Here is a 14,100-nt window from a genome sequence, read left to right on the forward strand (position 1 = left end):
CCAATTCCTTCAGTCTAGTCATAAGTCACATTCTCTAGACCTTTAATAATTTTTGTTGCTCTTCTCTGAACCGTCTCCATTTTCCCCCCATCTTTCTTCAAATGTGGTGCCCAGAACTGGACACAATGCTTCAATTGAGGCCTAATCAGCGCAGAGCAGAGCGGAAGAACGACTCCTCGTGTCTTGCTCCCAACACTCCTGTTCATGCCGCCCAGAATCATGTTTGCTTATTTGCAACAGCGTCACACTGTTGACTCATATTTAGCTTGTGGTCCACTCTGATCCCTAGATCCCTTTCTGCAGTATCCGTCCTAGACAGTCGCTTCCCATTCTGTATGTGTGAAACTGATTGTTCCTTCCTAAGTGGAGCACTTTGCATTTGTCCTTATTCAGTTTCATCCTATTGACCTCCGACCGTTTCTCCAATTTGTCCTGATCATTTTGAATTATGACCCATCCTCCAAAGCACTTGCAACCCCTCCCAGCTTGGGATCCTCTGCAAACTTACTAAGCGTCCTCTCTATGCCAATATCTAAATCGTGGATGAAGATATTGAACAGAACCGGCCCCAAAACAGACCCTACGGAACCCCACTTGTTCTGCCCTGGCAGCAGGCTTGTGAACTGTTAATGACGACTCTCTAAGAACGGTTCTCCAGCCAGTTATGCACCCACCGTGCAGCAGGCTCCTCCAACCAAGCATAGCCAGGGCTGCTGAACGTGAACCCCCAGCTACACTAGGGCTGGGGCACCCCAATGCAGGGTCCCCAGGAAGCAGCCACACCCAGGGAGAAGGCTGGAGCCATGCCAGCAGAGAGGGCGGAGGCTGAGTTTGGGCACCAGCCCACGCGGGAATCTCTCCAAGGCGCATTCTCGGGCTCCTGAGCCAAAGAGAGGCAGGCAGGCAGGGGATTTCCCAGAATAGATGGTCTAATGGAGCCGGCTCCTTTCCCATTTGCCAACAAGGTCACCGATCGATACGGCCGCCTTGAATATTCCTATGCAGAGGCCACGGGTGGCAGGTAACCCCGCCGGAGAGCCGGGCAGACCAGCACACAGGTCCAGGAGGACAGACAGGCAGAGACCACGCTAACAGCTGGGACAGACGGACGGACGAGCAGACTTAGGAGCGAGGAAGCTAGAGGGATAAGCAGGATGAGGTAATGCGTGTCCCCGGACGCACTTCCCTCGGCGAAAGGGGCCAGCTTCTGAACGTAGACAGAGCTCCATGTGGCTCGGGAGTGTCTCTCTCCCCAACAGACATTGGTCCTGAGGATTTAACGCGTTCGGTATTTAACGCCTTCTCAGGACGGCGGGGCTGACTGAGGTATATTTTCTAGGGCCCAGCTATGGCTCTGGCCCCGTTACAAGAGCCCAACGGGCATTACGAACGGCAGCAGCATGTGCATGCAGGATCCCAGCCCCCAGAGCCCGGCGCCTACAAGCCGACCTTGATTTTTAGACTCCCTCAGCACCTGTTTAGGCACCTCCCTCTAGGGCAGAGGTGCAGCAGCTCCTGGTGGGACACAACAGCGAGATTTTCACCAGAGCTCGCTCAGCACCCAGGGCTCATGGCCCCTCTGAAAACCTGGCTCCATCTTTCAGTGCGTGACTGGGAGCAGTCTCTATGGAAAGCTTGCTTCATAATAACCAACCTCTCCCTGCACTGGCTGCTTTCGGCTGCCCACCAATGTGCCCCTCCAAAGGTCCATGCCCCATGTGCCTGGAGAAAACAAAGTGACTTCCAGCATGTCTGGCTGGTTGGCAAAAGAGGCTGTGAGGGGCAGAGTTAAGGGGATCTCGCAGATTCCCCTTTCTGTTTACATCAAGAGAACCTAGGATCCTCGTTTTAGGGGCTCTTCTGCGTTCACTGTAGGGAGTGCTGGGAAGAGATGGGCTCTCAGATCACTGAGGGCTTTACGCTACCCCTCCCGCACCCCAGCAAAAATGGTCTTGTTGGTTCCTTCTCTTGGTACTGTCTAAATCCTGGATCGTGAGCTCCCTAGGGCAAGGGCTTCCCCAGTATTTGCACAGTATTTGTACAGGTGCTAGTGGGTCCTTAGTGCTATTGGGCTAGAAATAATAATATTGGATCCGCTTCTGACACCGCTACCCTGCTCTTGCTGCAGTGTCTCACAGCCGCCAAGCAGTAGCAGCATTGTGGGGTCCTACAGGTCAGCTTCCCAGTGGAGGAGAGATCAGTGATGCGGAATTTGAGTATCTCCTAGTGTGACTTGGTTTATTCACACCTGAACCCCAGCCCTGGAACAGAGGGGGCTGTGACGCGCGTTGGGGTTTTCCCGTCTCCTGCACCCCCGTAATGGCACGGACAGACTCCACCAGCCCATAGAATAGACGGAGTTTATTGCTTCTCCAGGATACAGCACAGCACAGATGTCATCTGGTTACAGGGCAGGCCTAGGATGCCTCAGCCCCCCTTGAGATGGGGGAGACTGGGCCCCTAAATCCCAGCCTGTTGCCTAGGCTGCTTCTTTCATGATACCAGCCAGAAACCAAAAACTAACTCACTCCCAGGGCTCCACTCCCCTTTTTCCCATTGTTCTGCTCCCTGGGAGATAACTGGTCAGACAGGTTCTTAGCCCCCTTGCATAATGACTCATCCCCTGCCCTGCTGGGCCGTGCTGCAGCCAGTGGAGGTCACTCACAACCCACTGCCCAGCATAGCAACCAGCAAGGTACCCCCACTACGTCACAGGGGTCAAATGGAAGAGAGAGCAATCCCTTCTTCCAGGAATCGCAGCCCAACACCAATACCCAGCTCCCCCGAGAAACTCTGCCTCAAGATGTGACTCCAATCATAGCCCACGGCCAAGAGCCAAGTCTCCCACCACTCACATAGTTCCCTGTACACAGAACCTCGAACCACATAAAAGTAACTTTAGCATTCTTCCCAACACTAAAAACTGGCTCGCACATTCAGAAAACTAACTTAGCAGATGTGTAACGGCGCCACCTGAGGATGCCTGCCATAGCCCCTATGCTGCAAAAGGGGAAGGAGAGGCCCAGAGAAGCCCTGTGACTTGTCTAAGGTCAGTGAGGGTACGTGTACACTAGCCCCCTAGATTGATCTAGGGAGTCTAATGAGGGCGACTGGAATTGAAAATCAAGCAAATCAATTTAAATATCCTGCGCTTGATTTGCATGTTCCTAGCCGGTCGCCATTTTAGAAATTGACTAGCCTGAAGTAACTGCACACGGCTACACGTGGCAGTGAAAGGGGATTCCAGAATAAAGCCCTAAATCGAATTAGGTGGTATTCCTCGTGGAATGAGGTTTACCACCTAATTCGATTTAGGGGCTTTATTCCGGAATCCCGTTTCACTGCTGCGTGTAGACGTGGGCAGTTACTTCAGGCTAGTCAATTTCTAAAACGGTGACCGGCAGGGAACATGCAAATCAAGCGCGGGATATTTAAATCCTGGGCTTGATTTGCAATTCCGGTCGCCCTCATTCTCCTCCCTAGATCGATCTAGGGGGCTAGTGTAGACGTACCCTGACAGAGCAGGGATTCGAAGTGCTGCAGTTTCCAGCCCTGAGTTCAGAGCCCTGTCACACATGGCTTGTGAGACCAGACCGGAGGGGAAGCCCAGCTCAGAAGCCCAGCAGCGTCTGCTCAATTCCAGTTGTCTCCCACTGGGAGATCAGGCGGCTCCACGCCAGTGTTCAAACACTCCACACCCGCCGGATTGGGCCTTTCCGCCTCAAATGGCTCAGAGCAGGGCAGCCTCTGTGCGTCTGATTCCTCTGGTCTTGCGACCAGGCCGCGCGGCAGTAACGCAGGGTGGGAGCGAAATGGGCGTGAGCAAACGGCAGAGACGGGAGCTTGCTCCGGCCAGGAGTCCCTGCGCAGGACGGGAACTGAGGTGACTCCCTGGCGCTGCAGGGCCGGATCTCCTGCCCTCCTGTAGGCTGCAGGAAATCCAGGGCACTGGAGGAGTCAGAGGGCCCCCCCGGCACAGGTGAGAGCAGCATCTGCTCCTTCTCCCGCCATGAGACCCAGCTGTGTGCCAAAGCAAAGCCATGCTGCGGGTGAGGGACTGACACGGCGCCGCTGTGTGCCTGGAAGAGCCAGCAGTGCTCTGGGGATGGAGGGGCATTCCAGCCCCCGGCAAGGCCAGGCCAGGCGCCGTCTCCGACGGCCAAGGGACCAGCTCAGTCCAAGCCTGTGTGGCCCACGAGCCAGGCCAGGGACAGAGCCATGCCCCTCGATGCCCACTGCTGCTAACACTGCCTGCCCCCTGCGTCAGGGCCGGGTGCCCATCCTGGCAGCCTTTCCCCTCCACTCCGCACTGGGGGAGGCTGCCCCGGAACCCGGTGGCAACCCCCGCAGGTCACACAGGCCCCCTGCCTTCCCCATGCTCCCTCCACGGCAGGGCGAGACCCTCGGCCCCTGTAGAAGCCCCCTGCCATGTGGGCCCGGTTCAGCACAGACGCCCGGCACAGCCTCTGCGAGCAGACGGGCTCTGGCGTGGCACTGCCCGCCAACAAGGCCTGCTGCCGGCGCTCGGCAGACACCCCCGGCTGGCAGCGGGTAACGGTGCCTCCACGGTGCCCCGCTCGCAGCGAGTGACCCGGCACCTCCGCGTCACCTCTCCCACCTGCCGCACGAGCCGGCAGCCGCGTCCCGCCGCCCCGGCCACACACCAGGTTCGGCCGAGAGCCAGGTTCGGCCCACGCTGCGTCCGCCAGTTACCGCTGGCGCCTTCCTTCCCGCCTCCCCCTCCCGCCCTCCCGGCGACAGGGCGTTGGCTCCGGCCCCACGCGCTCCCCTCCCCAATCTCTAGAGCAGGAACCGCTAGAGGGACTCACCCCAGCCGGGGAAGCCCAGTTCTGGCCCATCCGCAGGGCTGGCGGGTTCCTTCCACGTGTGCTCCTCCTGGGGACGTTCCTCCTGCTCCCCGTCACCCTGAAGGCTGGAGACAGAAGGGAGGCAGGGTCAGGGCACGGCAGCCCCGCTGGGTGGCATTGTGTCCGTTTGCCGGCCCGCGGGACTCTGCGCTGGGCAGCTCAAGCTGTAGGCGCTCTGGAGGTGCCCGGTTCGGTCCCGCGCGGGCTGGCCAAGAGGGTGACTGTCAGGCCTGCCTGAGGTGCAGCTAGTCCCCCGGGGGTAGGGGATATTTCCCAGCTGCTGGGCAGCACTCAGCTGGCCCCACGACAGCAGCAGCAACCGGGGAAGCCAGAAGATCTGGGCCCCACGGCGGCAGGGGACCAGTGAGGCAACTGAGGGCCCAGCTGGTGGCCAGGCAGCCTCTCCTGGCTGGGCGGTAGGGAAGGGCCGCTGGACAGGCAGTTCTGAGCCCTCCGATTCCAGCAGGGAGCCCCTCTGCCTCTCCTCCAGGCCTTTGGGTTTGCAAAAGGGCCTGGGACTCAGGGCCGGCCTTAGGGAAAATGGCACCGGGGCGAACGTAGGTTTAGGTGCCCCTGAGCCTTGTGGGCGTAGCACCCCCCCTTTTCCCAGCACTCCTGGGTTCCCCAACCCCTGCACCCCCATCCTGTGCCCCCTATACCACTAACCTCTGTACTGTGCCCCCTTTGCCACCAAACTTGCCATAGGGCCCCCTCCATCCCAACCCCGCACTGCCCTGCCACACTGCTAGGGTTACCAGGTAGACCCTCCCAAAAAAACGGACACACTTGATCGTGGGCGGGGAGGGGAGGGACCAGCCGGGGGAGGGGGGGTGGCTGGGAGGAAGGAGGCGGAAGGAGGAGCTGGCAGGGGGAGGGACCGGCTGGGAGGGGGACGGGGCTGACCGGGAGCAAGGGGGGCAGGAGGTGAGGCTGGTGGGGGGGGGGGGGTCGGGAGCTGTGGGGCTGGATGGGAAGAGGGGGGGGCCAGAGGATGGGGGGACTGGTGGGGAGATTGGACGGGAGATGGGGGGCTGGAGGAAGGGAGGCGGGAAGCAGAGCTGGGGGGGGCTAGACGGGAGGAGGGGAGGCCTGAGGAAGGGGGGCAGGAAGCAGAGCTGGCGGGGGGGGGGGGGCAGCCACTGGCCACAGCTGGAGTGCAACAGGCCGCGCCCCCGGAAGGCACCCCCTCTAGTTGCTAGTAGAAGCCGGGTGGGGGCGGGGCTGGGAGTCACTCCCCCCGCCCGGCTTCTGCACCAACCAGAGGCTCCCAGCTGGGAGGTGGGGCTGTGATTGGCGCTGGGAGCCTCGGGTCGCGAGCAGAAGCCGGGCAGGGGAGCGGCTGGGAGTCCCGGCCCCTGCCCCGCCCCGCCCTGCCCTGCCCCGCCCAGCCCGGCTTTTGCACCTGACCACAGGGCTCCCAACGCCAATCGCGGCCCCACCTCCCCATCGCTCCCCCGCCCCCACCAGGCTCCCGTCCAGCACCCAGCCGGGAATTCACAAAATACCGGACATTGCACATGGCACTTTGCACATGTTCAGTATTTTCTGAATTTTTCTACTGGACAGAGGGCGCAAATACCGGACTGTCCGGTAGAAAACCGGACACCTGGCAACCCTGCCACTGCCCCCCTGCACCCTCCTTCCCATGCCCAGCAACACCCGTGCCCGGTTGCCCCTCAGCCTGTGGCTCCGGAGCCCTGGGCATGAGCCCTGCTGGGACTCCCCAGGGCCGGAGGGTGTTGAACATGGTCATGTGCTCGTCCGTGCCGTGAGGTCAGTGGAGTGTTCAGGGGCCTAGGGAGGTGGGGACGTGGGCTGGGGACACAGGGACACTCCTGATTTACCCCAGCGCGGGGGATCAGACCGGAGCTGGGGTGCGGGGACCTAGAGCCGAACGCTGACAGGAAGCAGGGAGTGTTCCGCGCTGCCGCACGCTCCCTACCCAGGGCCCCGCTCAGCCCCTCCGCCAGGGCAGACCGTCCCAGACGGGCCCCCGGCCTTGGGCTGAGGAATTCTGTGTCCTACGGGGCTCACCGTGTTCCCAGTCACCAACCCGCCACCTCGGGCTCCACCGAGCCAACTGGCCGCCCCGGCACCACCCCCGTGGCCACGCTCCCAGCCTGGCCTGGCGCGGGCGGGGAGCCCCTGCCCCTCCCAGCACTGCACTAGGGCTTTCCCCACAGAGCCCCGGCGGCAGGGATGGTTGGGGGCGCCTGGGAGTTCCCGGCATCTGGAGACGCCCGCTGTGGTGCACGTCCCTGCGAGCCATCGGCTCCGGCTCCTGGCATGCTCAGGAGCCAGCGTGAGAGAGAGCAGCCTGGGCGCGAGGTCTGACTGCCCCGGCTAAGGGGTGGGGAGCTGAAACGACAGGGGCTTTTCGCAAGGCCGAAGGACCTCGTGGGACAGGCTCAGCTGCCAGGGCCCCTCTGACGCTGCCCAGCTGGGCACGGCCCCGGGAGCCAGCGGGCCCATCCCTCACGGGCAGCTGTGACAGGATGGCGTTCAGTGCCCAGCCTCTGCCGGCGCGGCCGAAGGGACAGATCTCTCCCTTCCGCCGCCTACGGCTCCCGGCCCCGCCGACTCCTGCAGCTCAGCCTTCCCCGAGGGCTGCTGGCTGCGTGTGCCGGGACTTGGCCTCCTTCCCCATCCCACACACCAGCGCCAGGCCTTGGCGGGCTGGAGGGTCCCCTGCAGGCCGGTCCAGAGAGGACCGGAGATCTGCACGGAGTGAATGCCGGCAGGGCAGGGCAGGGCAGGGCGGGGCAGGGCCAGACGAGGAGCTGCTCCCCCTGCTGGCAGCACCAAGACTTGGGGCACAATTGTGACAGGCGGTGCATGAGCACGACAGGGGTGAATGGCAGGAGCAGCCCCCAGACCCCTCCACTGTCTGTGTCCAGCCCAACCCCCACCCCCATTGTGTGCACCCAACCCCTGCCCCGCCTGCCCCCCACAACCGCTCGCTGTGAGCCCAGCCCCCAGTGTACGGACTGAGCCGCGCCCGCCTACGGTCTGCAAAGCCGCCCCCACGGCTCCCAGGGCCAGCGAGGGGCGTGGGCAGCCGGCCCGTGGTTTGAGTGGGGTGGGAAGCGTGTGTGGCGGGGGTGGGGGGATGCCCCTGCCCCACACCTGAGGGGACTCACCGGTAGCGGAAGGGTGCGACGGTGGCTGTGACCGGGTGACTTTGCTGCGGGGCCGAGAAGCTGACGGCCGGCTCCTTATTCTGCATCAGGCTGCGCGTGCCCAGCGAGATCCCCAGGGACTTGTCCTCGCCCCCGGCTGCCTTGGGCACCCCACTGCCTTTCCCGATGGCGTCCGACGCCCACTGGCCTTTCGCCGGGCAGCTCAGGGGCCTCTTGGCGCTGGCTCCTGCCGGGGCGCCAGGCAGCCCCGACTCTCCACACAGGCTGAAGCGGGACGGGGTCTTGGCCGGCTCGGCCGGGCCACTCGGCTTCCCCAAGCTCTTCTTGGTGCCTGGGCTCTCCTCTCTCTCCGCCCCAGCTCTGAGCGCCGTCGTAGGAGCCCCCGGCACTCTGGGCATCGCCTTCTGCCCCCCCCGGGGGCTGCTGCCCGGCGTCTTGGGGCTCTGGCGCAGGCCACAGTCTGCCCCCTCGGCCCTTTTGCTCTCCGAGGGCTCTGCCGTCTCCTGCCCTGGCCCGGCCTCCCGCGAGGCTTTGGAAAGGCTCTTTGGCTTGGAGCTTTTGGAAGCGGCGCTACTAGCGCAGCCTGGCGCCTTCCCCTGCCGCGGGGACGAGGCCCGCTGGGCCGGGGGGGCACCCAGGCCGCTGGGCCTCGGGGCCAGCTTGGGCGATGCCGCCATGGCGTGCAGCTTGCTCTGGGACACGGCGCGGGGCACCGGGATGGCGGACACATAATGGCTGCGGCCCGTCACCGTCACGTTGGCCGTCCCATTCATCCTCGGAGGGTGCGCGGGCTGGGAGGGGAGAGAAATGCAGAGCAAGTTAAGGCAGGGTTGGGGGGGAGAGGGGCCCTGGGATGCGACTAGATGGGGAGTTTGAGGGGCCCTCTGGCAGTGGGGTACCCAGACTAGGGGGTCATAGAATCAGAGAACTGGAAGGGACCTCAAGGGATCAAGTCCCGTCCCTGCGCTCTTAAATATCCCCAGGGATGGAGATTCCACAACCCCCCAGGCAACTTATTCCAGTGTTTCACCACCTGGACAGTTCAGAAGTTTTTCCTAATGTCCAACCTAAACCTCCCTTGCTGCAGTTTAAGCCCATTGCTTCTTGTTCTATCCTCAGAGACGAAGGAGAACAATTTTTCTCCCTCCTCCTTGTGACACCCTTTTAGATACCTGAAAATCACTCGCCTGTCCCCTCTCAGTCGTCTCTTTTCCAAACTAAACAAGCCCAATTCCTTCAGTCTAGGCATAAGTCACATTCTTTAGATCTTTAATCATTTTTGTTGTTCTTCTCTGGACCATCTACAGTTTCTCCCCATCTTTCTTGAAATGCGGTGCCCAGAACTGGACACAACACTCCAATTGAGGCCTGATCAGCGCAGAGTAGAGCGGAAGAATGACTCCTTGTGTCTTGCTCACCATACTCCTGTTAATGCAGCCCAGAATCATGTTTGCTTTTATTGCAACAGCGTCACACTGTTGACTCAGATTTAGCTTGTGGTCCACTGTGACCCCTGGATCCCTTTCTGCAGTATACGTCCTAGACAGTCACTTCCATTCTGTATGTGTGAGACTGATTGTTCCTTCCTAAGTGGAGCACTTTGCATTTGTCCTTATTCAGTTTCATCCTATTGACCTCAGGCCATTTCTCCAGTTTGTCCAGATCATTTTGAATTTTGACCGTATCCTCCAAAGCACTTGCAACCCCTCCCAGCTTGGGATCATCTGCAAATTTAATGATCGTCCTCTCTATGCCAATATCTAAATCGTTGATGAAGATATTGAACAGAACCAGCCCCAAACCAGACCCCTGCAGAACCCCACTTGTTCTGCCCTGGCAGCAGGCTTGTGAACCGTTAATAACAACTCTCTGAGTACAGTTCTCCAGCCAGTTATGCACCCACCTTATAGTAGCCCCATCTAGGTTGTATAAGAAGGTCACGGAGACTGTATTGAATGCTTTACTCAAGTCTAGCTGTACTGCGCCCACTGCTTCTCCCTTAGCCACCACACTTGGATCAGAGGAACTTCTGTGGTTTGTGCTAATGCAGTGGCCTGTAAATTTGCCCATTGGCAGCAGGAGCCTTTGCTTGGCCTCCAGATCCCTGGAAGGGCTGGGTAAGAGACTACCCTGCTCCAGTCCGCACTGCGGGAGGGGATGGGTGCCTGTCAGCCCCAGGTAAGGGAAGGATCCTTCTCCCCAGACTGCATTGTCACAGTTTTGCCTGGACCTCGGGGAACCGACTGCAGAATGGAGGGGCTGTGGTGCCTGCCTGGCTACAGCATAGAGAGCGTGATCAGAGAACAGGCCCCGCTCCAGGGGACCCACAGCTGGCCCGGCCCAGGAGCTCGGCTTCTCTCCTTAGCAAAGAGATGCCCCTGCAGCCTCCTTGCCAGGAATCCACTGCTGCCCTCCGGATCGGATCTCCTGGCGGCACCAGTGTCTCCCATCAGCCCTGCCTGCTTCATCACCGTGAGGCCAGACCACTGGGCCCGGTTTAACAGCCCAGCCCAAACAAGTGCAAGAGGGGCTGCCCCTGGGAGGCTTCTGGTATAGACAGAAGCAGCAAGCACGGGACGAGAGGGTTACTTCATGCAGACACATTTCAGATCCAGTGTTCTAGGTGCTTCACGGAATCCCAGGGACCTCAGAGTCACCAAGTCCAACCCCCTGCCCAAAGTAGAACCAACCCAACTCAGTCATCCCAGCCAGGGCTGTGTCAAGGTGGGACTTACACATCTCCAGGGATGGAGATTCCACCACATCCCTAGGGAACCCATCCCAGGGCTTCACCACCCGCCTAGGGAAAGAGTTTTTCCTAATATCCAACCTGGACCTCCCCCATTGCAACTTGAGCCCATTGCTCCTTGTTCTGCATCTGCCACCACTGAGAACAGCCTCTCTCCAGCCTCTTTGGAACCTCCCTTCAGGAAGTTGAAGGCTGCTCTCAAATCCCCCCTCACTCTTCTCTTCTGCAGGCTCAACAAGCCCAAATCCCTCAGCCTCTCCTCGTAGGTCATGCGCTCCAGCCCCCTCATCATTTTGATTGCCCCCCGCTGGACCCTCTCCAATGTGTCCACATCCTGTGTGTAGTGGGGGGGGGGGCAGAACTGGACGCAATACTCCAGATGTGGCCTCACCAGAGCCAAATAAAGAGGAATAATCACTTCTCTGGATCTGCTGGCAATGTTCCTCCTAATGCACCCTAATATATCATTAGCCTTCTTGGCTACAAGGGCACACTGTTCACTTCCCATCCAACTTCTGGAACAGAGATAGATTAGAGACATGTTCTTGGCACAGTCTTTCTTAAACCAGTGTCCTAGCTACAGCTACAGACAATCTTCCAAACAGCTTGAGCTCCGGCTTTGTTGTGCTTGTTCACCAGGGACCACATCCCATCTGGACATAGCACAGCACAGACACCTAGAGACTGGGTAATCTACTACAAGCAAACCTGGCATCACATACACCATGCCTCTCCCAGATCCAAACCCAGCTAAAGCTATGCAGACGTCCAAATCCAGATCCAAACATGCGGCTGGCCCCTGCCTTGAAGATGGGTCTGAAGAACGCCCCTTTTGTCTCCCAAACCCCACAGACCTCTGGGAACATTGGGACCAAGTTACCTGCTGCTTTTGAGGTTCCTCTTTTCCAATGCCCTGGCCAGAATGTAACGGCCATTTCCCTGATTATCCTCTGTGGCTGCCTGGCATTGCCACACGATTCCTCCCCTTCCCCTCACTGGAGCCACATTTCAGGGAGAGCCTCACCTCCTCCCCCATGGTCCTGCCCAGCTGAAAGCAGGGGGCGCGACCCAGCCACACAGAACATGAGCTCTCGAGGGGCCGAGGGGAATTCCATCCGTGCGCCGGAGAGAAAAAGGCAAATGAAGCGATTGCTAGAATTCAATTCCCCCGGCGTCAGTGTCACTCACACCCAGCACATCAGTCCCAGGACAGGAAACTGAGGTCACAACCCGATGTGGGGTTCAACAGCAGATCTGGGGAGCCCCAAGTGCGGAGCTCTCTTTCTTTGAGCTCAGCTGTCAGCTGCCAGCCAGAACAGGGTCTAGCGCTCCGTACGACTTCCAGCCGCCCTGCGTCTCCTGCCAGGACCCGGCTCGCTCTGCCCAGCTTGCACCGGCTCCTCCCTGTCCCCGTCCGACAGTCTCACCACAGCGGGCGCAAGAGCATTCTCCATTGCAGCTCTCCACCCCGCAGCCCCTCAGCTCTGTCTGAGCTCATCTCTCTGCCCCGAGCATCTCTCCTCTTCACCGCGTTGACTCACTAACTCTACGGAGCCTCTTGGGTAACAGTCTCGACCATACCCGGCTGGCAGAGGTTTGATCCCGCTGGGTTCAGGGAAACAGAACTCGATGTCAATCGGGAGGCGTGCACCAAGGAACACCCAATTCCGCCTTCCCTTTCTCTGCCTTCCAGAAACAACCTGCCAGACCCACAATGTCTGACCAAGCGCAGGGGTGGGAAGGGGTAACTGCAGCAGGTCTGCCTTCCCGGTATGCCGGCTGCACTCACGGCAGCGCCCTCCCAGTGATCAGGGGGGCGAGCAGGAGCCGTAGGTAGGGACAGTGAGCCTGAAGGGCTGCCGTGGGCCCCCAGACCTGTGGGGTCATGAGGCCCGAGGAGCTCAGCTCACCCCACCCATCACCTTGGAACCGGCCCCTGCCGCAAGCTGGCGGTTGAGGGTAGCAGCTTGTGTCCCTCGGGTGTGCCCAGGCAGGAGGGTGTTGGGAGACTCAGACCGGTATCGAGAGCCCCCTGGTATCGGGTAGCGTCCGAGCGGGATCCGGTTAGGACATGAGCATTTACACACAGAGGGGCATTTGCTGACCCCCGGCCCACAGCTGGGGAAGCCTACGGCCGCCTCCTCGCTCCGCTTTGGGAGCCCCACTGCTCTTCAGCCGCGCTGCACCTCCCCTTGCTGCCCATTCCCCGCCGTCACGGGCGTTCCCGTCAGGCTCGGCGCTGGGGGCGACTGTACCGGGAAGGGGCTTGGCGCCTGTTGGTCGGGGAGAGCCCGTGCGAGTGTGACTGTAACAAGGCTGGGAGAGCCCAGCGCCCGCCCTAGCTCTCTGGGATGCGCCCAGCTCTAGGACTACCAGGGCGAACTGCCCCCATGCTCTGCTGGGGGCCGGGAGGGAGCTGGGGCTGCCTGGCTCTGACCGCTCTGGGTCTCTTGACACCTGGCGGCTCAGTCACACGGGCGTCCAGGGCGCTAGCCACATCTGGAGGGGAGCAACCGTCCGTCCGTCCGTGCCATGGGCGGCTTTGCAGCCACTGCCCTGCAGGCAGAGTCACAGTGTGGGCGGTCAGGAGGGGCCATTAGGTCACCTAGTCTGACCTGCCTTGAATTCCCTCCCTGCTCGCCCTGTGCTGAGCTCAATAGAAAGGCATCCAGGCTGGCTCTACAGCCACGCGATGGAGACTCCTCCGCTCCCAGGGGCGTTTGATCACCCACCCGGTTATGCCTGGGCGCTTTGTCTGGCTTCAGCTTCCTGCCACTGACTCACGTCCTGCCTGTCACTGCTGGATCAAAGCCCTGTAATACCTGGGGTGTCGTAGCCCCCCCCGACAGGATCAAAGCCCTGTAATACCTGGGGTGTCATAACCCCCTCCCCGACAGGACCAAAGCCCTGTAATACCTGGGGTGTCGTAGCCCCCCCCTGACAGGATCAAAGCCCTGTAATACCTGGGGTGTCGTAGCCCCCCCCGACAGGATCAAAGCCCTGTAATACCTGGGGTGTCGTAGCCCCCCCGCCGACAGGATCAAAGCCCTGTAATACCTGGGGTGTCGTAGCCCCCCGCCGACAGGATCAAAGCCCTGTAATACCTGGGGTGTCGTAACCCCCCCCCCCCCCCGACAGGATCAAAGCCCTGTAATACCTGGGGTGTCGTAACCCCCCCCCCCCGCCGACAGGATCAAAGCCCTGTAATACCTGGGGTGTCGTAGCCCCCCGCCGACAGGATCAAAGCCCTGTAATACCTGGGGTGTCATAACCCCCCCCCCCGACAGGATCAAAGCCCTGTAATACCTGGGGTGTCGTAACCCCCCCGACAGGATCAAAGCCC

General features: G+C 60.6%; 1 protein-coding gene across 9 annotated transcripts in view; it reads right to left on the reverse strand.

The window, feature by feature from the left end:
• Positions 1-14,100, reverse strand: part of NAV1 (neuron navigator 1) — a 223,035-nt gene that overhangs the window by 141,450 nt on the left and 67,485 nt on the right. For all 9 annotated transcript variants that reach the window (XM_075910183.1, XM_075910185.1, XM_075910182.1 and 6 more), the window contains 2 exons: positions 8,009-8,799; positions 4,830-4,933 (listed from right to left, as the gene is read on the reverse strand). In XM_075910183.1, coding sequence (XP_075766298.1) covers positions 4,830-4,933; positions 8,009-8,781 — 877 coding nt within the window. In that variant the 5' untranslated portion in view covers positions 8,782-8,799. The remainder of the gene's footprint in view (positions 1-4,829; positions 4,934-8,008; positions 8,800-14,100) is intronic.

The sequence above is a fragment of the Pelodiscus sinensis genome, chromosome 27 (assembly GCF_049634645.1).
Source record: "Pelodiscus sinensis isolate JC-2024 chromosome 27, ASM4963464v1, whole genome shotgun sequence".
Classification (NCBI taxonomy): domain Eukaryota; kingdom Metazoa; phylum Chordata; order Testudines; family Trionychidae; genus Pelodiscus; species Pelodiscus sinensis.